The 26,937-nt window shown below is 39.1% G+C and overlaps 2 protein-coding genes across 5 annotated transcripts in view; both read right to left on the minus strand.

The window, feature by feature from the left end:
- Positions 1 to 129: 129 nt before the first annotated feature.
- Positions 130 to 16,106, minus strand: g6pd (glucose-6-phosphate dehydrogenase). Of its 4 annotated transcripts, none has more exons than XM_017487574.3 (14): positions 15,950 to 16,076; positions 15,431 to 15,537; positions 15,232 to 15,353; positions 10,133 to 10,170; positions 8,640 to 8,748; positions 8,336 to 8,553; positions 8,048 to 8,206; positions 7,799 to 7,924; positions 7,588 to 7,681; positions 4,686 to 4,872; positions 3,936 to 4,171; positions 3,091 to 3,167; positions 2,877 to 2,969; positions 130 to 2,368 (listed from the first exon to the last, which is right to left on the minus strand). In XM_017487574.3, the coding sequence occupies exons 3-14, from the start codon at positions 15,346 to 15,348 to the stop codon at positions 2,278 to 2,280; spliced, it is 1,545 nt and encodes a 514-aa protein (XP_017343063.1). In that variant the 5' UTR covers positions 15,349 to 15,353; positions 15,431 to 15,537; positions 15,950 to 16,076; the 3' UTR covers positions 130 to 2,277. The 4 variants fall into 4 exon arrangements, with proteins under 4 accessions (XP_017343063.1, XP_017343061.1, XP_053542038.1 ...); XM_017487572.3 differs by lacking the exon at positions 15,431 to 15,537 and adding an exon at positions 15,709 to 15,736 and having other exon boundaries at positions 15,950 to 16,066; XM_053686063.1 differs by having other exon boundaries at positions 15,431 to 15,479; positions 15,950 to 16,052.
- Positions 16,107 to 20,217: 4,111 nt separating this feature from the next.
- The window catches only part of dip2ba (disco-interacting protein 2 homolog Ba), a 64,626-nt gene continuing 57,906 nt past the window's right edge, over positions 20,218 to 26,937 (minus strand). Inside the window, exons 29-38 of the mRNA XM_017486927.3 lie at positions 26,792 to 26,901; positions 25,458 to 25,588; positions 25,059 to 25,227; positions 24,748 to 24,918; positions 24,403 to 24,464; positions 24,256 to 24,313; positions 24,089 to 24,163; positions 23,732 to 23,906; positions 23,385 to 23,508; positions 20,218 to 22,558 (exon numbers count right to left, since the gene is read on the minus strand). Of these exons, the coding sequence (XP_017342416.1) occupies positions 22,306 to 22,558; positions 23,385 to 23,508; positions 23,732 to 23,906; positions 24,089 to 24,163; positions 24,256 to 24,313; positions 24,403 to 24,464; positions 24,748 to 24,918; positions 25,059 to 25,227; positions 25,458 to 25,588; positions 26,792 to 26,901 (1,328 nt within the window). The 3' untranslated portion in view covers positions 20,218 to 22,305. The remainder of the gene's footprint in view (positions 22,559 to 23,384; positions 23,509 to 23,731; positions 23,907 to 24,088; positions 24,164 to 24,255; positions 24,314 to 24,402; positions 24,465 to 24,747; positions 24,919 to 25,058; positions 25,228 to 25,457; positions 25,589 to 26,791; positions 26,902 to 26,937) is intronic.

Raw genomic sequence — 26,937 nt, forward strand, 5'->3', positions numbered from 1 at the left:
GTTTTTGGGTTTAGGGCATTATTATTGAGGTGGATATTTGTTTTCATGTTTGGGGTATTTCACAATGAGGGGGTATTTTGTTTTTGCTTTGCAAGCACTGTTTTTAAAAAAACAACAGTTCATGATTGCTCCATTGATTAGTCTTTAATAATCCTTAACAAGAAAGTGCTAAATATTTAGGAATTGAAATTGAAAAAAAAGAAGAGTTTAAAAGACAGAGGAACATAAATAGATAAAAGGAGATAATAAAAAAAGCTTAATTTGTAACAGAAATCCAACAATTTTTGTAATATCTCACAAAACAAAAAGTATATATCTATCTAGAAGCATATATAAAGTATCTATCTATCTATCCTAATGGAAATGCTTACATTGAAATGGCTGAAATCCTCTCCCTTCTTGGCTTATTCAATTTGTTACAGTATTTAAAAGAACATTTTAATAAGATTGCATTTATTTATTGTCCACTTGTGATTTTATCATACATATTACTGTTAAACTTGCTTTTCACCAGCAAATTCTCGTCATATAGTACAGTTGTACACAGTGAATACCAGTTTTACACAATAATTATACATGAAAAAACAAGTATGTCACTCAATTTCACTCAGACTGGATATATAAGCATATCGAGTCTTGTTATAAACTTGTTATAGTGTATTTATTTAATGAAAGCAGGAATGGAATCTCATGAAGAGCATTTCTAAAACCTTCTTGAGCAAATATGTACCAACTGTTGTTGTTTTTTTTAAATTTACTTCCATGTTTAAATTTTTCCCCCCACCCCAATAATCAAAATGTAACACATTCCTGAGATACACAGCTCATTATAATGAAATGATCTACATAGAGCTCAACTGACTCTAGGTGTTAAGACAATCAAGTTTTTCAGATATCCATAAAAATACTAAACTTTGAATAACATTGTTTTGTTTTTTTTGTTAAAAAAATATCACAGGTCAATTTCTGTTTAAGTTGAAAGTTTTTAAGAACATTTATCATCATATTCACTGTAAACTGAAAAAGGTAATGTAATCAAAATAAGTCTTAAGCCTTAGTAGTGACATTATTTAATCACAATCACATGACATCATGAACGCAATGTCACAGGGAGCAATGCAAAGCAATAAATTTAGCAAATCTGTTCAATATACACTATATGGCAAAATGTATGTGGACACTCGACATCCATATGTGGTTGTCTAGAACGTCTTTGTATGTTCCAGATATGCTTTAAGGTTTCCTTTCAGTGGAATTAAAGGGCCTAAACCTGTTTCATCAGGACAGTGCGCCTGTGCACAAACTGAGCTCCATAAAGACATAGAATGGTGTGGAAGAACTCGAGTTGCCCGAGCCCCGACCTCAACCCCACTGAACACATTTGGGATGAACTGGAACGCCGCCTTCTCACTTGACATGAGTGTCCGACCTTACTAATGAATGAGCACAAATCCCCACAGACATGCTCCAAAATCTAATGAAAAGCCTTCTCAGGAGAGTGAAGGTTATTATAAAAGCAAAAAGAAAAGTGGGGGGGGGGGGGGGGGGGGGGGCGTAGATGCCAACATGTTAATGCTTGTTAATGATTTTGGAATATGTGTGTGTATGTGTGTGTGTGTGTGTGTGTGTTGTCATGGTCAGGTGTCCACATACTTTTAGCCTTACAGCGTATATACCATCTATCTAAGTATTTATTGAAATCTTTCACATGCATCATGTACTACATGGAACAGACTCATGACTTATACGTGTGAAAAAGTTTGTGAACATTGCATCCATGACACACAAAAACACTGTTCTCTGTAGAAATGCAAATACCGTAGGACATGGTGTACCATTAAAAAGCCTTTACCCACAGAACAATCAAGCCATTAAACAATGAAAAAATAAAATAAAATAAAAAACCACTAACAAAATCGGCATCAGTGATTACGTGGTCTCCTATTTGCCTGCAGTGACATACATTTCTTTATTCAATTACAGATTATAAAAGAGGAAAAAGAGAAAGGAGAGCAAAATGTTAAAAACAGTTGTATAAGCTCACCACCTTCAGAATCTACAGAAGTGCCTTTAAGGACCTTATGGGTACTGGAATGAAATAGAAGGGAATGACAATGGACTCGAATAGGAGTAATTCGTTACATTAGACTACATATGACTATTATATGCATACAGTTTCTAAGCCTGATATGAAAAAGTAAATTATTGATATGGTTGGTATCTATAAATTCTTTGGGTCTGCATACAAACCGACCACACGTAAACACTCAACTCTGTTCAGAGTCTGTGAGGATTGATCCATTTGTATGTTCCCTCGTAACGAAAGCCCACCTTCTGCGACAATTCATCTGCCTCACGAGGTCCACGGCTGCACGTTAAGAAAAAGAAGAATTAAGAACAGTAATGCCCTGGGGAAAACAAACAACTTGTCCCATTTCAATGATATGTCACAGAGGAAAATATGGCCAGAAGACTTCATTTTCTTTTTAAGTACACTAAACAGTACTAAATAAGAAATGCAGCTGTGTAATGATTTTTCAGCACTGCAAACCCACACACTCTCTCACACACACACAAAAAATTATTTTTTTACCCACACACTCTCTCACACACACACAAAAAAAAGAGAGTTTGACTGCTCATAAAAAGGAGTACATTGACTCCTTCCCTAACAAAAGGAGTCAATGTACCCCTTTTGGTGACACCCTTAAATCTGAAATCTGTGTACAATGCTGAAAAATGAATGCTTCTTTCAATCAAGTAAATCAGAAATCTCTTTCAGTGAACATTCTGAGTAGACCACAGTGACCTGCATGCACGCTCTTAGGGTTACCATAACTACATGAACCAATATACATTTAATAAATAAGGTTTACCTTCCATATTTATATTTAAGGGGAACGACCTTCTCTTTTTCTATGTGATGAAGAAGTGGGGTGAAGATCCTCCATGCTTCCCTCAATTCATCACTAAAAAGAGGGAAAAAATACTGGTCAAATATAGTGCGCTGAGAGTTTTGCTATAGTGGCAAGCTAGCACATTAATACAGTAGATTTTTAAACGCAATAAGAATTTGAGGGCTAGCCTCACCTGCGCACAAAGTGCATCTGACTGCCACAGAAGACATCCAGAATCAGACGCTCATATGCATCTGGAAGCTTGACATCCTGAACAGAAAGGGTCAGAAAACATCAACACGACTCTACGTTATGTCGTATTCGCGATGTCATCCAAAAACCCTGATCAAATTGCGACATTCATTGTGTGAGGAAATCACACTTAGCTAGCAAGGTCGTAGACATCTTTACTACGGAGCTTGTAAAACTAGTTCTTACCCATCTTACCCAATGTGATCTATGCAGAGATAGAGTAAATATAGTACACTGCTAAATTAAAATAAAATTATGAATTAAACAGACATGTCCACTTCATTTTGGTGAAATATTTATAGTTTCTTAAAGTAAAGCTTTCAAAATATATTACTGATCAAAAGAATTTAGTCAAAACCCTGTTTGTTTGTTTTTTTTGTTGTTTTCCAGAATTCAGCTATAGTGACATTTGGCAGGTTTTCCCAGGCCACCACACAAATTAAATTATCTTTATTAAACGATCTTACTTCCCGAGACCAGCATGCAGACCAGAATGAATTCATTTTCAACACGAGCTGGCGATGGGCCCTCAACAGAAGGCAAAATGACTGTTAGAGACGCAACATGGCCATGGTGAGTGACGCGTCAATGTCGAACGATTTGGATCAACTGCAAAATTTAATCAGTTTATCTGCTGTTTACAGAGATAATTCCATATAAATCCTGCAAACAACTCAAAAATGAGGGGTTGAAGAGAATCTCAGCTGGACAACCCAAAACATAATGCCTCCACCATTAAACGGCAGAGGCATGGAAAACCTACTTGCCAGGACCTCCTTCCCTCACCTTGTATCTGCTACGGTAGGTCAGGTCCAGCTCTGTTTCCTCAGGGCTGAAATAGACTCCAGGCTTCTTGCTCATCATCTTGGCATAGATCGCCTCGTTGGGCTGGACACGCACCACCAGCTCATTCCTACGGCACTGTGAATTGAAGATGTCACCTGGTACGTCTGTAAACTGCAACCTCACTTCTGCTTTCCGCTCATTCAGTGCCTTCCCACATCTCAGTATGAATGGAACACCTGGGGTGGGAGGAGATTGTGATCGGAGACGCACAAAAACACACTATAAAATAGCAGCTGTCTCGTCTTCTGGATCACTTACATACTTAGGCTTCTGTGTATTACTTGTTTGGTAGCTTTACACAGTATTATTTTCAGTAATTCTAGCAAATAAAAAGCCTAAGAAAAGATCCATCCTGCATTCTTTGTTGGCAACTAAGCTAAACAAGACAAAAGATGGTACTGAAGTTAGGTAGGTTAGCTGATCAATTAATCGTAATTAAAATGGCACTATTGCATAAAACTAGCTCTTTTTTCCCTCCATTTTGTCATATTTACATCCATAAAATATGTCACTTTAATACCCAGCATTGATTACAAAAATATTTTACACCGAACTACTACAGTGACCTTATTTCTTACATCACACACATAATTAAGTTTCTACTTTTAGAATTACTGCTTGCTAATCCTGCAGGAGACATTACGATGTACATATGCATCAGCAGTTTATGCAGGTATATTTAATACTTACCATCCCAGCGTTCATTTCTTACATAGAGTACAGCTGTAGCAAACGTAGCCTGTGTAGATCCTTTAGGAACAGTAGGGTCATCTAAGTAGCCCAGCTTAGCATCTCCTTCTCCCTCTGGATCTCCTACATACTGGCCCAAAACCACGTCCGAGAGAGAAACGGGAGCGATGCACTTCAGCACCTTTACCTGCAGAGGGAACCAGAGGGAATATGTGATCAGACACCACTGACAAAAAAAACACTCAAGAAAAACTCCTTGCTCCAATTCCATACGGCTAGTCACTAATGTTTAGATATGAGCTGCTTCCTGAAATTTCCATATTTCTGCTTCCTGTAATTTTCATGTAGATACCGTTGATGGGCAGATTTGAAACCATATTAGCATATTAGTGCTTACATACAGTGTTGACATTATTTATACACTTTTCATCAACAATGCTGACAAAAAAAAAAAAAAAACAACAACTACTCATGAGCTCATCTTCGTGTTACAGATGATCACAGACAGAAATCCAAAGCCTTTTTATTGTCGAACATTTTGTTCAGTTCTTGTACTATCATTCTTTTTAAGAGACTTATCGATTCTATTTTTTAAATGGCCTTGACTATACACCTACACCGGTTTCCCATGCTGTATGTGAAAATGCTTTTTGCATCATATGAAGTGACATTTTCTGCAGCAGAGAACTCGAATTGGTCATGCCGCGCTACACACTGGGTTGTGCACGTTGTTTTGGCTTGTGCCGTGCTGCCTAGCAATGTGTGGTCTAGCGAACAGGTTTGGGGAGTAAAGGAATACATGTAACAGCGGTACGTAATCAGGATACAAAAAAAGTGGTAACTGTAATCCGTTACAGTTATGTCAAAAAACTAAATAGTTTTTGACTACAGGTTCATTTTGTAAAAAATATATATATTATATATAATAAAAAATATGGGAATAGTGTTCGGATTACAATTTTTAACATTTAAAACGAAAGAAATTAATCTTTTGACATAACACAATATACACAGCTGCTTGATTATAGTTCTCTCTTGTCAGTCATGACTCACGTGAGCAACCTCCTGGTGCATGCGCAAATAAATTTTGCGCAAAGTTAATTTGGTAGAAAGGAACATAAATTGTTCTCTGAAATGCTTTTGTGATGTAATGTTACTCACATCAGGGACAGGGATTTTATTATTTTTTTAAATGTTTTCTCTTCAAACAAATCCAAATATTGGAATTGTTTTTAAGCTATGAAATAAGTTCTAAGTAAAAGTATTTTAGATCATATTGCTTTTCTCTTGACTTTATTTACATATGTGACCCTGAAGTCATCCAAAAATAATCAGATTACATTACTTTCATATTGTGATACTTGGTTTACATTACTGATTACTATTCATGAAGGAATTTGTAACTGTATCGGAATACATTTTTAAAGTAACCCTCCCAACCCTGCTAGCGAATCACACAGGTAATTGGTCAGCACTGTGCAGTTTTGCAGGGTAGTGCAGTTTTGTCATCTTGAGTTGTTCTGATCAGGTAGCATTGTTGCTACCCAATTTGAACTGCATCTGTCTGAACGGCTTTATGGTCCACATACTTCCATATTACTGATGGTAAACAATCACTGATTGTTTGATCACACGAACATATTTTTTATTATACATTGCACCGTCTTAACCACAGCACTGGATATGAAATGTGTAGTGAAACGTGTTCTACAGAAATTAAACATTCATAACAGCATCTTATGCTGGATTTGTCACATAATGCCAATTGCTAATGCGGCTGCCACGTTAGTATGAGTGAGGAACTAAGGAAACGTCGGATCACACACTCCACTCACTGGCCAGAGGAATCATTTGAGCCAATCGTTTGGATTTTCTGTTTTACATATTCATGCACTGCGCATGTTCTCCCCATGTCCATGTGGGTTTCCCTCCAGATTCTCCAGTTTCCTCCAGCTTCCCAAAAAACATGCCAGTATATGAATAGCCTCTAAATTGCCCCAGGTATGAACGAACGTGTGAATGTGTGTGTATATGGTACCCTGTGACAGACTAGTGTCCCATTCGGGGTGTGTTCACACTTCATTCCCAGTGTTACTGGAATAGACTCAGAATCCACATCAGCTGAGACCAGGATAACTTGAAGATGAATGATGCTATAATTCTTCTATTAGAATACTTAAATTATAATACTACTGTGATGTTTTTATCTGTAATTGCTCTTCTTTGCCCAACCATGTCTGAAATTGTCTAAAAATTCTCTCACTCTACTTCTAAATAATAAAATGACATTTGATTAAATCTATTTAAAAACACTGTAAAAATCAGCAAGGTACTACAGATAACTAAGAATCCCTGTAAGAATCCTTGCATGCCATTGTGGTTGTTTATCTGTACTTCAATAAGAAGATTACTTTCCATTTATCCTGAGAACTGACTTTCTCATTTTTTCCAACATGCGTCTCACCATTCACACAAATGAACAGCTCAGACGTTGGAAAGAGCTTCCCATGGAAGCATTGTAATTAAATTACACCGCAAAAGCAACACCATCGCCCTCTCAACGATCACCTAAAGGAGTTGACTCCTTTAGTAGTTTGCGACTAACACACCACTACTTCGTCTTAGGTGTTTCTAGGGTCAGGGTTTCCAGATGCAGTTGCACAAGTGACCAGTAGATGTCGCTAATGTGAACCAGTGCTGCAAACTCGATGCTCCACAAAGTTTCAAATACTTCCGCCATTCGTAAAACCACACAGTATTAGATTGCATTTTATTACTAGAATTGAGATGAAAATTTACCGCATCAGGCTGTTCTTTAAAAAGATGAAAAAACAGATTGTCCAAATTAAATTGTACAGACCAGTAGAGTAGTGTTGCGTTCATTAGATGGCAGGATCATTACCTTCTCATCTCTTACATCATCTGAGCTGGTGGAGGCAGGTTTCTCCATGGCAATCAGAGACAACATCTGCAGAAGGTGATTCTGCATGACATCGCTGAACATGGGTGAGAAAGAATCAGAATATTCAAAATCGCAAATGCAAAATCATGCAATCATGCAAAGAAGTACAACACTATGAGCTGATCTGCTCCGATGCACTGATTCATCTTACCGGATGATGCCAAAATCATCAAAGTAGCCACCTCTGCCCTGGGTCCCAAAGGGCTCTTTAAAGGTCAGAACCACACAGGCAACACTGTCCCGGTTCCATATGGGCCCAAATATTCTATTTCCGAACCTGGAAATATTCTATATGTTTACATGAGTACAGCAACAGCCATCTGTTTGCTTAAGACACAAAGATACAAAACATTGAAGAATACAGTAGGATTTATAAGAACAGGAAGCAGAATAGACTTACCTTAGGACCATGAGGTTCTGTACCATCTCCTTGCCAAGGTAATGGTCTATGCGGTAGATTTGGTCCTCAGTAAAGAGAGAGGAAAGATGATTGGACAGCTCCTCTGAGCTCTGCAGGTCACGGCCAAATGGCTTTTCAACAATCACTCGGTTCCACCCCCTTCAAGTCATACAACATACTTTGTCACTCTCAAACCATCTACTTTAAAACAGTACAAATCGCAAAACAGCTTTAAACATTTCTAAATGAATGTAGAAGCAAACCAAATAAAAGCTCATTGCTCCTCACTTGGTGCTAAGACACTGGTGTTGGATGTTCTTGGTGACATCATGGTAAATGCTGGGTGGCAGGGCCAGGTAGAAGAGGCGGTTGGCCTCTGCACCACGAGGCAGAGACAACAGGTGAGAATGCAGCTTGGAGAAGGCAGCCTCATCATCATACTTCCCACTTATATAGGAGTTACGGCTGAAGAAGGTAGAGAGACGGTCTGCTTCAGTGTCTGCCACCTGAGGAAGGGTATTCAGAGGAACTTTAGTGTACATACACACACACACACACACACGCACAAAAACAAACACATAGGATAGACTACCTTCATGTGTGGCAGACAGGCTTTCCGGATGGCATCCATAGTCAGGTCAGAGCGGGCAAAGCCGACAAAGAAGGTCTGTTCAGGAAGAAGACCATCCCTGAATAACCACCTGAGAAAGAAGACAATATAAAGACAGTATTTCAATGTTTGTTCTGTGACAGACACAGCAAATCTGTACACGCACACTCTATATACTGTTTAATAAGCAGAAATAGTCTTATCCTGCTGGGTACTGTCCTCACAGACCTGCTGAGTGAGTTTACAAGCGGTCTATCGCAAAAGCAAGGCCTTGTTCTATGTGAACAGTACTGTGCGAAAGTCTTAGGCATCCTTTTTTTTTTTTTTTTTAGTACAAACTTTGTTATAGATTTTTATTTTATGACAAAAATGGAATGTTACAGAAAAACGTTAGTCATGTCAGTAAAGAAAGCAGTACATTACGCAAGAGACCACTTTTCAGACGACAAAAAAAAATAAAAACAAAAATTGAAGGCTGATGAGATTTGCAGCAAAAATAAGAAGCACGTGCGATAGTCAAAGTATCCAGGAGAACTATTGCTGGTCTGCAAGAGGCTCCGTAAAACTTACAGCTCATTTCCTTATAAAATGGAACAAACTGTACCTGAGACTACCAATTTATTTAAAGCAAAGGGTCATCGCACCAAAATACTGACTCTGTTTCATTTATTACTGTTTACTGCTCTTTATAGTATTTTTTTTTAAAAGTAGAAACAGATCATTTCACTAATTTTAAAGGCATCTTTACGCCACAGCATTTCTTTGCATGTACCTAATTATACTGTATATACACAGTCAGGCCCATAAACATTTTGGACATTGGCAAAGTTATTTTAGCTATCCACCATAATATATTAGAGTTGTTTCATTTTTGAGAGTATTTCCATCCAAATTGTGTGAATGGTGTAGGAATTACAGCACTTTTTATATGCTGCCACAGTTATTTGAGTTACTGGAGGCTTAATGACAGCTTGAACCTATTCTCTTCTGAAACTCTCTGATCAACAAGGCCCATCTTCCCACAGAACTGCTGCTCACAGGATGTTTTTTGTTTTTCCACACCATTCTGTGTAACTCTAGAGAAGTTTGAGTTAAAGTTTGTGCATGAATATCCAAGGAGATCGGCAGATTCTGAAACGCTCAAACCAGTCCGTCTGGCACCAACAACCACGACGTGGTCACAGAGGTCACACTTTCCTCATTCTGATGACTGATGTGAACATTACATGAAGCTCTTGACCTGTATCGACTTGATTTTATGCATTGTGCAGCTGCCTCATGTTTGCCTGAACTGAGATCTGCATGAATGAGCAGGTGTAAGTGTTCCTAATAAAGTGGATGGTGAGTATATATATAGAAACATCCTGTGCACTGTAACTCTTGCCTGCGTCAGTGAACTTGGTCAAATTGCTCTTATGTACTCTGATACTGTCTAATGTCAGCACAATCAGTATGTTACATCACAACTTTCTTACCATAGAGTTGGATAAATCTTCTTTTTGGCCAGATCTCCCTAGAAACGAGAAACAAGATAAGAATATGTGCATATTTGTGTACACACAGTATAAGAATCAACACTATAAGGGCAGATGTTAAGTATAATATGTGTGGTGACTTTTTTGGCTGAATTTTGGAGAGCAGAAAATGATGGGAAATTGGGGGTTTTGAGCAGAATCAAGTCTTTCTGCCATTAATATACATCTGTACTTTAAGAAAATAAATATATTTTACCAAAACCGTGTAGCAAATCTCTAACCTTGCCTGCAAAAGTCATGTTGGGTTAGGAGCCAGTTTAACAGCATTAACATTACTGGCGAAGTACGGTTTTGTCATGATTTGATCAGGTGTGTGAACAGTTCCACGCTATAGTGAAACATACATAAGCCTATTCCAAGGACAATAGCTAGGACTTGTCTGCACAACACATGCACACACCCAGCTGACATTCCTGTTAATATCCCCATATTATCCTGCATTTATAAACATTTATTATATACATGTTAGCTTTTACACTACAACTACCTCAGCTCGATGTTGCACAGCAAGACCAATTCTATATTAATATATCTTTCCTGTGGTTCAGGAACCTGTGGGAATAAATACTTATGCAAGCAGTATTTTTCAGATTTTGAATTTTACATTTCGATTTGATTCTTTTAAATACTTTGTGAGCAAAAATAAGTTCAATAAATGTACAGACAGGAATAATATGTACAATTATCATTTGTTATTCAGATAAATCTGATCAATTACAGTGGGGGTTGAACACTGTATATTTTTTATTGGCATAGACATGAGTCAAAATAACTTACAGTTCAATCTATGACAAAGTCATAGATTTTATTTCAGCTGTGTGAGCTTCGCTTTTTATGGAGTTTTCTGGCCAACACCAACTGCGAATCAGCCGTGCTGTTCACGCACTCGGTACTTTACGGATTATTAGCATTCATGTACATATAAATAAAATATGCCATTGCAAAACCTTTGTAAATCAGGTGGATTTATTTTTACTTGTTTAGGTTTATGAAAACATTTCCGCATAATTTGAGTAAAAGACTGATAAACGAGGTGCAGTGTTTGCATGCACTCCTGCTCGCTTTGAACGTCGGCTAATTTAAGCACGATCGAACGGATACTAAATATAAATAATAAAATCGTAAAATTCATCTGAAGCTGGCAGTAGAGTATACAGGAAGTACCGTTATTAATTGCAGATACATGAGACCAGAGACAGTTGAAAGTTTCAGAAGTTCCTCTTGGGTAATAATATGGCCTCAATTTGGAGTTAGACAATCTGTAACCGTACTGCAATGCACATAGCAACATATGAACTTCTGTTTTACAAACCTCCTCGGCAAGTCATCTAGTTTCTATCATAATGGCTAAGGTAAGGTGTGATAAGTCAGATACGTTCTATTCAAGAAGCATGCAATCAGATCAGACTGCTTACACAGAAAATTACACCTTAATAACACAGTATAATAGTCATAAAGCAAATAAAATGCTCCTTCATGGAAGAATAGCACTAATAGGCTAAAATACAGCGGAGTGACACTAACGCAAAGTGACAAAGCTTTGACATTATAACAAACTTTATAATCCTTCGCCTTTATAACAAAATTATAAACAACAGTTCTTTGCCGAGTTAGGAGCGAGCAAATTGGTCATGATATGTGGCATAGTTACAGTTGAGTTAACACATACAGAGGTGTTTATCAGAGTTCACTTGTTAACAAGGATTACCTTACTGACTCTGGTGTGTGTGCTCCAGCATTTTATCTTCGTGTAGCTTTTAATACATGATTTTATTTGATTTATTTGGTGCAATCAAAGAAATGTTGATATTGCTCACATGGTAACAAGTTAAGTTTAAGGAAGGAAAAGGAAACCAGTGGCACAATAGCTGAGTGAATGGCACTGTGAAACAAGAACGAACCTCAGCAAAGAGCAAAAACAGGCAGAGAACTGGACGAGATAAGCGTATATAAGTACATATTGGCATTATAGGAGACAAAGTAATGCGTGCAGGTATGCATGTACAAGAAAGTATCTGAGCTAATGAATTCTGGATCAATTCCAGAATATTGAGATTTAGCAAAAAGACCAGAAAATAATAAATCCACCCAAGAAGTGCATTAACGACAAATTCTGCATATAATTCAAACAATACCAGTTTCTTCGATTGATTAGGTTATGCTGAAGCACCCTGAACACACCTTCATCACCTGCTTATAATAAAGACCTGCACTTAAGTGGCTTGTGAGATGCTCAAACATGCGCACAACTCATTCTCCTCTTTATCTCCTGTATCTCCTTTAACTCCTGTATTTTTAATCAGGATTTAAAAATACAGCTAAATAAATTATTGATAAATAATCAGGTTTATTTATGAGCAAAGAAGGCTGTGAAAATCTGTCTTTAATGTTTAACCTTTTGATCTTTTCTTCAAGATATTCACAAAAATACTCTGCTCTCATGATATCAAGTAATTGCAAACAAAATAACAACAAAAATTTGTTAAATATAGGTGTGCAACAATTACTGGCACCCTTTCAGTCAATACTTTGTGCTACCTCCCTTTGCCAAGATAACAGCTCTGAGTCTTCTCCTATAACGCCTGATGAGATTGGAGAATACATGGCGAGGGATCTGAGACCATTCCTCCATACAGTATCCCTCCAGATCCTTCAAATTCCAAGGTCCACGCTGGTGGACTCTCCTCTTCAGTTCACCCCACAGGTTTTTGATGGGTTTCCAGTCAGGGGACTGGGATGGCCATGACAGGACCTTGATTTTTTGGTCAGTAAACCATTTGTGTTGATTTTGATGTAAGTTTTGGATCATTGTCCTGCTGGAAGATCCAACCTCGGCCCATTTTAAGCTTTGTGGCAGAAGCACTCAGGTTTTCATTTAATATCTGTTGATATTTGATAGAGTTCATGATGCCATGTATCCCAACAAAATGTCCAAGTCCTTTTTGTGATTTTTTTTTTTAACAAAAGATCAAAAGGTGAAACAATAAAGACAATTTTTCAAAGCCTTCTTGCTCATATTTAACAATGGTGCCTATATTAGTAGGAGTGCTACTTCTGGTTGGCACCATTTAATGTTATTGGCCATTAAGTAGTAATGAAAACAAAGACAGAATTACATTTTATGATATAGTTTTAAGCCAAATATGAAACAAATATAAACCAAATAATTAGGTAAAGAATACTCAACAAACAAGAGCTGTGTTAACAAGTAATATTTACTGACCAATAGCAGGTAGACTTTACTTTACTTGATTAAATGTAGGTATACTTTACTCAAAACACAGGGTTAAATCTACACAAACAAACTGAGTGCAAATTGGTGCCTCAGTTTTCTTTGAGTTTTTTTTAAAAAGTCCAATTTAAAAAATATAATACATTTCCTTATTTATAGGCTAGTATTTAAAATTGTCCCGGACAGACAAAGCTCTTTGTGTAGCCCAAACAGGATCCTGTTGGCAGCTGTCCCTTTACACTCATCTCTCCATCTGAGGTAATGCTGTCTACCAACATGCTGGCCAGGTACCTGTATCGTCGTGGCATAGAGTTATCAGCACAGAAACTTGTGAAAGCCTGTGTGGCATTGCACAATGTCAACAGTTTGGTAAGCAGTCAAAGGGCCTGCTGAAGGCCATTATTCCGAAGGTGTTTAAATTACTCATCTGGCTGTCGAACCTGCCCGGTGATAATTGTAAATGCTTTTCTCCAATCTGAGGTCTGAACCTACTGAAGAAAGACTAATATCAATGTATGTAACCCATGTTCGTGTAGGCCTACACACTCTATGTGTCTATATTATTCTATACTGATGGACTCGGAGGAGCACCCTTCCATCTGATATATGGCTGGATACTGTGAAGAAGCTTGTCATATTTTGCAGAAGTCAGCCTGAAATCCTCAAGGTATCTGTTCATCTAACCCATGCGAAAGTATACTCTCTGTCTCTTTACCAAATTGTCTCTACATTATCTTGTCTTTAACAAATTGTTTTTATTTTCCATTTAAACCATCTTAATTACAGCTGTTTCATTATTAAAGCACAAATTTTATCAACTTTAAATACCTTGATTCATTTATTTATGTATGTGTTTTATTTATTTGTCACATTAGGGTTTTGTCTAGACAGTAGGATAGATTATGTCCAGTTGGTGTTTGTTTAAGCATTAAGTCACATGTCCACGTGTCTGGGCACAGTGCCACACCTAAGATTACCAACGATACAGTTACCTAGATACCTGACCTTCCTTCTTCCTAGCAGGAAAAAGTGCTGACTGGGAATGATGCTGCACAAGCAGACTCTATAGCACCACGCCTATTAGGAAAAGGGAGGGCCCTCTTTTCCCTCCACAATAAATGTTCATTTTGCTGCACTTATATTTTACGGATTACAGAAATTAAAAAAAGAAACGAGTAACGTTGCTTTATTGAAATATTAGCAGTATGTAGGCTAGCAGTTATGGGTTTTTCCAGGTTTTGTGGTTTAGTTATTACAATGATTAAAGAAAAAACAAAGATGTCTGTTTCGAATATATGCCTGATAAAAAAAAAACGTTTGGCCAATCAGTGGCCTGTTTTAATATCTGACCAATGAGCATTCAATGCCATGACTGGTCCCCCTGCTGAACCACTCCTCTGTGTTACTCAACCCTTCTGTGCTGAATGAGGAAATATAAGTCTTACAAGTCTTTCTTTTCATCTGTTGCATAATTGGACCTCTACTTCCCTCTAAACGACAGAGTACAAAAAAAAAATCTAGCTCTAAATCAGAATCAGTGACTTTTTAAAATTTATTTATTTATTTTTAAAATAAGAGCAAGTAGATGGTCTGAGGTGTGGAAATGGACTGGGGAAAGGAAATGATCCAAAGTGATGTTTTGTCACATTCTGACCAAGTGTAAGAGGGCAATAAGCTCCATAAATGAATGAAAATATACCTAGGATCACATTAACCCTCTATTCAGATACAACTGTAAAACTGTACTCGGGACATCCACACTAGAAAGGTCACGTTCACTCTTTTTCACTCATAAATACTAACTTACAGATGCGCCCAAAATGATGAAGATATGGACATCGGTGTGGTGAAATTCTTTATCCTCATACAGCTCTTTCCTCAGCTGCCCGAACACTTCGGAGCGAGACAGGGGCAGGGTGCTCATCTTCTCTGCAAAAGGCATTAGAAGATTAGTGCTCATCTTTCTTTGTTTCCAACTTCTGCTATGATTTGGGCTCATCCATTACCCAGTTAACTGAACTTCTTTCAGTTGTGAGAGAGTTTGCATGCACAAATCTTGAGAGATTGGAGAAGCCAGAAAAGCAGACTTGTTTAATGTGGGGGGACAGACAAACTGGCAGAAGGGGAAGGAGAGTCATGAAAAACAGTCCAGATCTGTACAAAAAGCAACAGGTATACTGTAGTAATCTAGAAAACCCAATGCCATTTGAAATCACTGTTTTAAAGAGATAAGAGAAGGCATCAACACATGTTAAAGATTTTTAACACTCAGCTGCTTCCTTACCCATGCTAGTTCTTTAGTTATGCAACTTCTGTTAAGGTAAAACACATTCAATTTAATCACCAATAGAGGTTGTTGGTTTGGTTTGACATTTAATACACACCATACAACAACAAAAAATCTTTCATACCTGCCTTTTACATAAACACACGGGATTCTACAAGTTGAGCCGTGTATTTAAATGAGAGACATTTACCCAGACTATATAATTAACATATATATATATACATAATTAACTACTTACATTTACGCCTTCACGGATAAAACTCTACGGCGATACAGGAGGCGGAAACAGAACCACACTCGCAGACAAAACTAATAATTCCCCTCCTCTGTCAACCGAACATAAAAACAAAAAAAACCCGGAAGTCAAGCCCAAGCACCATACAACCGTGAGCCAATGAATTTGTTCTGAGGGCGTGGTCAAGGCCGAGCTCGCCCTGGCTGGGGTCAGTGCTGCCAGCTTAAAGGGATTCATTTTAGACGCACGCGAGCGACAAGGCAAATGCAAATTAGCTATGACGCCATGAAGCGATACATCCAAACGATTGGCTCGTATGATTCGTCGGACCAATAGGGTGGTGGCGCGCGGGGAACTTTTTTTTTTTTTTTAATTCCCCCTCCTCTCACAACTTTTAGTTCCTAACGGCTTTTAGTTCCGATATACTTCCTGACTCGGAAAAAAATATAAAAACATAAAGCAGAGATTTCATCTCATCCTGTCATTAAATGTCTATGGAGACATTACGAAGAAAAAAAGGTCGAAAGAAAACAGCAAAGCTCATTGGTTTGTCTGGAGAGTGTGTAGCTAGTACAGTTAGCTTGTGCTGCTAATAGAGAATTCGGATACGCCTGGCCCGTGCATCAAATAACTGAACCCCTCGTCCCAACACACACACACACACACACAATTTATTAAAATATTAAACTTAATTTCAAGTACATTGTAAAGACAAATAAATTGTTTCCTGTATTAAGCCATGTTTCTAGGGTACATTTTGGCCAAGTCCTTCTCATCGAAGCCTACATAGTTAATTTTGTCCATCCATCCATCTTCTACCGCTTACTCCTTTTCAGGGTCGTGGGGAACCTGGAGCCTATCCCAGGGAGCATCGGGCACCAGGCGGGGTACACCCTGGACAGGGTGCCAATCCATCGCAGGGCACAATCACATACACACTCACAAACCCATTCATACACTACGGACACTTTAGACATGCCAATCAGCCTAACATGCATGTCTTTGGACTGGGGGAGGAAACCGGAGTACCCGGAGGAAACCCCCGCAGCACGGGGAGAACATGCAAACTCCGCACACACAGGGCCTCGGCGGGAATCGAACCCCCGACCCTGGAGGTGTGAAGCGAACGTGAGTTAATTTTGTGTCAAATAAAATAAAATCCACAAGCAAACTTTAAAAACATTTAAAATGTAATGTAAATGTCATTTAATTAGAATTATTCTGTATACCGCTATTTATATTTTCAGTTGGAACATTACTTAACTCAGGCAGTCACGACTCAAAGCTGTAAAATACTTTCTTGACAACAGTACAATCAGTATATCTGTTAAAATTATACACTACTGTTTAGCATTTTACATTTTAATGAATAATGCTGTACTCTCCAGTTTGAGTGATCTAAAGTCTCTAATCCTACATTCACACTAATGAGTGATGTCGCTTTGTGTCACTTGTAGTCAATGACTATATTTGAGTGGACAACATGCCATTGAAGCCTTTTTGGAGTTGGGGTCACCATCTTGTAAAAACTGGAGCCAGAGTCAAAAAATAAATAAAGACCACTTTGAGTAATTCCAGGTTTAAGTACAGTATTATTTATTAACATGTAGAATGCTAAACTGTAGTCATATAACTTTCACAGGTATATTGATTTTTACATAAATATAACTGCAAGCGGCAATCTACGGGGTTCAAACTAAACTGTTCTTGAGAATTTCATTTTTCTTTTTGCATGCATAAATTATAGGGGATACAAGCTTCTGTATTTGACTACACAAATGAGATACTGTATATCAGATCATGCTTTATGTTGTTAGGAAAAAAAGAACTGTTTTTAATAATTAAATTATTAGTAGTACTAATAATTAATTACATTATTAATAATTAATAGTTAGGGTGGACGGTGGCTTAGTAGTTAGCACGTTCACCTCTTACCACCTGGGTCGGGGGTTCGACTCCTGCCACAGCCCTGTCTGCAGAATTTGCATGTTCTCCCTGTGCTGCAGGGGTTTCCTCTGGGTACTCCGGTTTCCTCCGGTTTCCTCACCCAGTCCAAATACATGCATTGTAGGCTATTTGGCGTGTGCAAAGTGTCCGTAGTGTATGAATGGGCGTGTGAATATGTATGAGATTGTGCGCTGTGATGGATTGGCACCCTGTCCAGAGTGAACCTCACCTTGTGCCCCATGCTGCCTGGGATATTCTCCAGGTTCCCCTCAACCCAGTAGGAAAAGCGTTATTGAAAATGGATGGATGGATAATTAATAGTTATTCATCAGAACCCAGCTATTAATAAGACTGCATACAGCGGATTTCTAAACACATGGTATTTTGTTACTCAAATCATCTGCTTACTTGCTGTTTTAAAGCATTCTTAACAGCTTAGTTTAGAAGACAATTAGTTTAATAAATCCACTCACTGCATACATCATACTATAACCATTAGTCAAGTAATCTTAAGAGAAAGTGGAAGAATTATGCTAAGAAAATAACACAAGATAAATGCATATGTACAATAGTACTATTTTAGACTTCAGCTAAAAGTCCCCTAAATGAGCTGCACAGCTTCCTTTGATTTCTGCCCCACTGCAGAATTTCTACTTCCTTTGAAATACACCCTTTTCGTAAATAACTATATAATAAAGACACCTGCGAGACATTTGGGCCTAGGATTGAGTAGAAGAGCATTATATAAAGCTGAACATCCACCCACCAGGATGTTTTGGGGAAGTGGGAGGAAGCTATTGAACACATGCAGACAGGAGAACATTTATTAAATATATTTATACATATACACACACTAAAATAAATAAATATTTATATATATTTATATTTATTTATATATATATATATATATATATATATATATATATATATATATATATATATATATATACATACATACATACACATACATATACACACACAAACCCACACAGGCAGTAACCCAAGCTCAGGTTCAAACTCAGGATCCTGGAGCTGTGAGGTGGGTGTATTCCTGGGATTCACTGCAATCCTAACCAGGATGAAGCTGTTACTGCAGTTGAATGAATGATTGAACTTTTCCATACACAAAACAAAGCATTGGTCTGTTGAAGAGCTGCAAAAGAAAAAGTAAAAGAAAAGCTTACAGTGCATGATGCCATGGTCACATGGGTGCACTCTGAAGATATTACAATTACTGACTGTAGCCCAGCAACACTGCAGCACCCAGTACACTCATAGCAGTGCACATACACGGTCACATGTCAATGTTATTGCTCTAGTGAGAATAATCTAATCTAATCAATTACATCTGGCGTGCGGTCTCTTTCCCTGATAGATAATGTAGAGTATGGGTCGGCATGGCAACAGATATTCTCAGGAACTGTAAACCTATATGATAAATGGCACACTTATATAGTGCTTTTATCCAAAGCGCTTTACACTGTATCTCATTCACCCACTCACCAATGGTAGCAGAACTGCCATGCAAGGCGCTAACCTGCCATCGGGAGCAACTTGGGATTCAGTGTCTTGCCCAAGGGCACTTCGGTATGTGGAGTCATGTGGGCCGTGAATCGAACCGCCAACCCTACGATTAGTGGACAACCCCCTCTACCACCTGAGCCACAGCCGCCCCTATGGTAAATTTACCTGTATATTATGTGCGATTGCTGCCAAATTAATTTTGATTATATGCAGTTCCAGTTAAAATTCACCAACATTCCTTGATTCATTTTTAATGCATTTGTTTGATGTCAGTAGTCAATAATTATTTCGACTTCAGATTTATTGAACAGTTAGAACTATAAATCATCATTATTGATATTATTCAAGTGAACAGGTACCTTTAGTTTTACTTTACTTCATTTTACAAAAATGGAAAATAATAGAAGGATGTACAGAGGTGTTAAGATTTAGAGTCCTACACACAGTTGAGTGCTAAAGGTGCATCCATCCAAGATCGTGTCTGGGTAAAAAGAAAATGTACTGAAAAACCCCTGCAGCACTGGGAGAACATGCAAACTTCTCTCACTCTCTCTCTCACACACACACACACACACACACAGAGAGAGAGAGAGAGAGGGATGCGGCAGGAATCAAACCCCCAACCCTGGCGGTGTGAGGTGAACACGCTAACTACTAAGCCACCATGTGCCCCTGAGAGCAGAGTATTTTTGTGAATTTTTTATTTTTACCTCTCTACCTATATATCTGTTTTTTAAAATGGGTTACTTGGCTTGTATTGAGGAAAGAAATGATCAGAAATGAAGGAAATGAGACAGATCTACTACGCTTTGACATACTTACACATATGTATGTCATTAAATTGTTATTGTATTTTGACACACACATTTTACCTTTAACAGAAATAGAGAAAAAAAAAAATACATTCAAACACATTGTCTATTTAATAAGTTTAATTAAATGGGCATTCAGCTCTGCATTGAAATTAATGGATTTGCAAAAAAAACAAAAGAAAAAAAAAAACAACAAAAAAACCCTCAAACCGGTCCGTCGGAACAGTCTCCTAAAGGGCACGGAGATTAAAGTTCGGTTCTCAGAATAAATCAGTTTGCAGTTTGCCTTAACAGAGTGGACCAGAATTAGCAGCGGTCAGTAAAGAGTCCACAGAATAAAACCTCTTCTCTCACAGATTAAACTGTACAAATGGATTTGCATCTGTTCATAATGCCAGGAAGTGAGCTCCAATTGTTTCTGGTGTTAAATGTCACATGACCCCATGCTAAAATAGACATGAACATTGAACGGCATGTAAACAGTAAAGCGATGTAAAGCTGGAAAACTAAAATCATTCCTTAAATATTGGCATTTCCATTAACAATAAAGGGAAAGTCTTTTTTTTTAAAAACAAAAAAAAACCAAAAAAAAAAAACCACAATACTGCCATCATGATGGAATGGGTAATATGTGCACACACATTAACTAAAATGTCAAAAACACACAAAAGTTAAAAGACAGAACGTGCAACTTAATAGTATTTTTCTCAGCTCAGACACAAATGTGTGAAATAGTTATTATTTGTTTTTTGTTTTTTTTAATAATTCTTCTTTTGAAGCCAATGATGAGGAAATTTTCCCATCAATTATGAGAGATCAGTCAAGTTTAGGGGACTGTGATGACATGTCCGTTTGATTATACAGTAACACCCAGTGAGACACTACAATAACCCACACACACACACACACACACACACACACACACACACACACGAAGCCTTCCAGATTTTCACCAGTCCACAGTCCCTTTGATACCAGTACAAAGTATAAGTACAGCAATACAAATAAAAGGATAAAACATACATATAAAAGTAAAATATCCACAGGTTTCATAAGGCATGGAGTTTATCTTGAAACTTTCATTTGACCCTAAGTGTACATTAGTTCACTGCATATAAATTTCAAGATAGAAATCCAGTATGTTCGAATCGTCTTGTGCTTCCTATGAGGATCCTTTAAAAGCTATTTAATCACACTGGTTATCAAATGCTGTGCATTACTGTTGGCAATACGAGTTATAAAATCTATTCTCATGCGTGCAAACAGAGGTTTGGATGTAAACCTTTCACTTTCCACTTTAAAACAACTAGTAGTTCTGAGTAAAAGACAAAATATATATGAACTAAGCAAATTCTGCGTGTCAAACTAGCACAGCCAACGGCGCTGGTGATTCTGCTAATACTCAACCATGTCCATCTGATGTTTTTGTCCAGCAGGGGAGAACTGGTGCTTGAAGTTCAGAGTGAGCACCGATGAGGGTTTTCAGAAGCCCTCTTGAATCAGGACAGTGTTTTGCCCTCATGAATGATGCATAATGTGATCTCAGACTACACCAAACCAGACCTTTTTCTCCCCATATGGACAAAATATGTTTAAATCTTTAAATTTGTTTGCACTTCTAGAATGAAAAATTAAGGACACCCTCCTCCACAAAAAAAAAAAAAAGGCTCAAAAGGTGGAGGAATAAAGTGCAAGGACAAGTCTTATGTATGTAAGTCCCTCCAGTCTTCTGTCTGGTCTCAAACCAGAGCGCAAAGTCTTTAGGGCCGGTGGTACTGACTGCCTTACTGAAGAGGCAACTGCAAGGAGTCAATAACTTGCAACTTTTTTTTTTTGCCTTTGTGCTCTTCAAAATGGCCGTCGGTAAAAGTTGCAAGTTTAAAAACATGGCGGGGTTAACCTGTTAGTCTAGCACGAGGAGAAAAGGAAACGATGCTCCTGCAAACGATGCTGCCTGTCTGATACCGCATCTCGTGTTATCAAGAGGCACGGAGATGATTAGCTGATGGCCCCCCTCCCCCCGCTTGGGAAAGACTGGCATTTTATTTCTGATAACATGAAGCAGCTCCCGTCAGCTCACATGTTGTAGGCCACGTAGATGGGGTCCAGCTGGTCAGCCAGGAAGGAGTCCCGCAGGTGCATGCGCTGTTTCTCCCCGCGAGAGTTGATGGGGATGACGCCAGGGTCTACCACAACCACCACTCCCACGATCAGGTGGTGCTCCTCCAAAACCACTCCAGTGATCAGAGGCACAAGATCCAGAGCTTCCTGCTCAGAGCTGCTCAGCTCAGCCACCACCACCAGCAGGTTGGTCCAAGTGAACACGGCACTGTGGGGAAGAAATCCAATCACGGTCGTCAAGACACTCAACAATGACTCAATCATCTATAGTACAGTCCATAGGTATGTTCAATATGTTAATAATTCCACATTTCCATCCAAGAATTCCTCATATGCTTGTACAATATACAGTATCAAGTTAGTGTACATGTCGAGACAAATTAAATGAAAAGGATTCACACAATCATATAGCATTTACCAGCAACATTTAATAATAATAATAATAATAATAATAGTAATAACAACACAAAGTACAGTTTTCACTCAACGATAAAAATAATGAAATGCAATAAATGGGAATTCAATAGTATTTAAACAATTCCTTACAGATAAACAGAACAAAGTAGAAATTGCAACTAACAGTATAACAAACAGAATAAGAGTTATTTACAACAGGACACCTATGCAGCTCTGGTGCTTGGCCCCCTAAACAGATCTAATCACTGTTAATGTAAAACTGTTGCAGTGTGATTTTTAAAAATGTTATCCACATAGGTAAACTCATGCTGTTATGCTGAACGACATTATAACAGCTGAATGATTCATTCTTGAAGAACATGTTTGGTTAAAAAGTCAAATTTATTACACTTTGAATTTTTTTTTTTTCTTTGACCCATGTATGCTCCAGGTCAAAGGAAGGAAAGAACCCCCCCCCACCCAAAAAAAAAAAAAAAAAAAAAACCTCACAAAATGTCCATGAATTAACTTACAGACAATATTTTTTATGCTACATTTTGACTATTCACACCCATTGCTTGAAACTTAATCGAACATGTTAATAATGAAGCTGCCACAGCTACATCCTGCACTCTCACCTCTCGGCAATGCTGCGATGTGCCCGTGATATTGAGGTCTCGATGTCGATGGGGTGATAGCGCAGACCACGCAGCTCCAACGTCTCATCCAGTGAGCCGACCACAAACAGCGCGTCGTGACGATCTAAAGAATAAGAAAGAGTTTTAAAATATTCATTTACACTTGTACAGTATACAGATTCCCACAGCCACATCAGCGAGACAACAGATTCTGACTCAGAAATGTTGTGTAGTGTGTGCAGTATATAGCTACTCTAAACTTTATTTTAAAAAAACAGTCATGTGGTGTCTGCTCAAGCGTAACAGTGTGAAGGAGTGGCGGTTTTCTCTCGCTGTCCGAGTCTGACCTCCAGTAGCGTCCAGCAGCTCGGTCCTCCTGATGAAGCCCAGATAGCCGGTCCTGGCCCACAGTGTCTGAGTCTCGCCAAAGCTTAAGTGTGTGTTGAAGTGATCCGCCTGCAGGTTCTCCTCGCCATAAATGGTGTAGTAGCCGCTGGCGTTGTGAGGGCTGTTCACCCAGATCTGTCACAGAACCGACAGGTTTGCGAAAAATGCATGAAAAACATCTAATAATATGCAGAAATGCCAGTTCTTCTTGTTATTGCTGTCATTATTATGTTATTGTTCTATTTTCTTTAACAGTTTAGCAAGACTAGAGACCATCTGCAGTGTTTGTGTAAGTGTGTGTGTGTGAGACCAGTTACTTCGCCTAGATGGGAGTCTCCAAGTGGTCCCTTAGTTTCTGGGTTCACGATAATTACTCGCACTCCTGGAAGAATCTGAATGCAAACACAACACAAACTTACATTCCGTTCTGGTTTATTAACACACAATCATACACAGCTGATGGAAAGGAAGCAAATATGCTTACAGTTCCTGACTCCATGAGGGGCAGACTCTGAGGAGCGCCTCTCTCCACCAGTCTCACCCTGCAACACACACACACGGTTAGTTTGTAACGCATGTCTCCCTTGAGATTGGAGACTGATGTCCCTAGGCTGAGGCAGATCATCCTTACCGGTCGTGGCGGAGGGATTTCATGTCTACGTAAACAGTGGAAGGATCTGGACCAGCCGTACCCTATTCCAATTAACAGAGGCAAAATTATCTCAAAACATACACGCAATATGTGCAATAATCTCATTTGATAAATCTGTATTGATCTAAATAAAGATCTCAATATACACTATTGTCATTTATCTCAAGTGAGTGTGCGATGTTAATAATATTAAAAAATATGCATATATAATATCTTAAATGGGTGCTTTGTGGGTAAAACTGGCAATTCTAGGACTCAGATGATGCCGTGTGTGTGTGTGTGTGTGTGTGTGTGTGTGTGTGTGTATCTGCTGCGGTTGCTGACCTGCAGACCGATGGCCAGGTTGACTCTGGAGCCGAATGCGGTGCTGACTGCGCGTGGCGAAAGACCCAGGTCTTTGAACAGCTTGGAAAAGGACTGTGTGAGCGCCAGCCGAGGCCTTTCCTCCGCCACCACAACACAGCTCCTCACGCATGACAGATTCACACCCCGCGTCTGCAACCAAACACTACCATCAGTCACACACACTGGGGAATGGTACACCTCCAAAGCTCAAACAGAGGGAATCATGCTGCTAAATAAGTGTGACAGAAAGTGTGATACTGTACATGTTTGAAATAAGCATGTGTGTTCACCTTCAGAAGCTCGGTCTGTGTGCCCAGGCTCTTGGTGCAGAGCTCCATGACAGAGTAGGAGCAGAAGGTGTCTCTGATCTTATACTGACTGAGTGTGCTCAGCCACAGAGGAGGAGAGCCCTCCAGCTCCATTGGGGGAATCAGGATGGACTGATGACCTGAATACACACTGTAGCCACACAGAGAGCGAGAGCGAGAAAGAGAGAGAGAGAGAGAGAGGGCATGATGGGAAGGTCATTATGTAAAAGTTAGCACGGTGAAGGTTTAGGTTCAGTATAGGCATATCATTTTTTAGCTACATTAATACATTAATCAATAGAAGGACCTCACAAAGACAATAAAACCAATATAAAGGTGTGTACATGTTTCTAAAATTAGTGGTTAGTGGTTGTGTCTTACCTGGAGAGGCACCAGAGGACAAAGCCAAGGCCGCAGTAGGGGTCGAGGCAGATGGCCACCTGTCTGGAAGAGTACAGCTCACACTGTAGCTTAATGGAGCGACACAGAGCACTCACTGCAGCATGAGAGATCTGGAGAGGAACAACACACAAACACAATTCATATTAGAGTGAAAGTACTCATCATAGCAGCGTATATTCACTGACTGCCTGACCTGCAGGCACCAGAATGTACGACTACAGAACTGTATGTCCGAGAAGACCATAAGCACAGTCATATGCAGAAGTTCTCAGATAACAACACTATTGCGGCGTGTATTAAGAAAAGGAACGAGGAGAAGTGCAGGAGCCTGATTAACAGCTTTGTGATGTGGTCGTCATCATCGTGAGCAATCACTCCCACTCGCTCCATCCAACGATCTCTGCACAGAGGACACAGTGTGCGGGAGGCTGTTGCTGACTGAAATCGCTTTCGTGGGTCCTTTCTCCCTGCAGTTCAGTTTGGGTGAGTCTGTGTCCATGATAGTCTCAGACTCCTGTTTTTCCCTGACAAGAGTGGAACGCAACGTGGTCTTCTGGGCGTCTGTGGTTCAGGTGGTAGAGCGGGTTTGTCCACTAATCGTAGGGTGGGTGGTTTGATTCCCGGCCCACATGAGTCCACATGCCGAAGTGTCCTTGGGCAAGACGCTGAACCTCAAGTTGCTCCCAATGGCAAGCTATCATGGAAGCTCTGCTACCACTGCTGTGAGAGTGTGTGTGAAAGAATGGGTGAATGAAAACCAGTGTAAAGCACTTTGTAGAACCGCTAAGGTACAAGTGCATTTACCATTCTGCTGTTGTAGCCCATCCACCTCAAGGTTTCATGTGTTGTGCATGCTGAGACAGATACTTTTCTGCCTTAGAGTGATAAAATGAGTTACTCTATCCTTCCTGGCAGCTCGAACCAATCTGGCCATTTCCCTCTGACCTCTCTTATCAACAAGGTGTTTCCACCCACAGAACTGTCGCACACGCGATGTTTTTTTGTTTTTCGCACCATTCTGTGTACACGCCAAAAAACTGCTGTGCGTGAAATTCCCAGGAGATCGAGATAGTTTCTGAAAAGCAGCCATTCAGGTACCAACATGCATGCCAGGATGAAGTAATATGTTGTTTACTTGCATAAAATTGTTCCATACCGGGATAACAATATGGAAAATATCAAAATCTTAAGAAATATAACAACCGGCATAAAGGATCGACCATCATACACCCAATAATGTCTGATTTTTGATATCGTAATCAGAATTAAAAGAGACTGAAGACGATGAATAAGTTGAGGAAGAACTAATTTACCTTCACGCCTGTCAACATGCCAGTGGTGGACACACTGAAGTCCAGATAAGCCAGCATCTCGGGTGTGGGAGGTTTATAGATGTTAGGCGGCCGCTTCTTTGGAAGATCATCTACGAACGCAGGGAGAACAGACATGTGCGTGTGTG

This window comes from Ictalurus punctatus, chromosome 15, assembly GCF_001660625.3.
Source record: "Ictalurus punctatus breed USDA103 chromosome 15, Coco_2.0, whole genome shotgun sequence".
NCBI lineage: Eukaryota > Metazoa > Chordata > Actinopteri > Siluriformes > Ictaluridae > Ictalurus > Ictalurus punctatus.

Excerpts from the sequence above, each read along its gene's own strand:
- g6pd (XM_017487572.3), bottom strand. Across the intron at positions 10,171-15,231 it reads TCATCATTTTGGGCGCATCT|GGAGATCTGGCCAAAAAGAA; the intron begins GTAAGTTAGTAT and ends TCTCGTTTCTAG. Across the intron at positions 3,168-3,935 it reads CCTACCGTAGCAGATACAAG|GATGTCAAGCTTCCAGATGC; the intron begins GTGAGGGAAGGA and ends CTTTCTGTTCAG.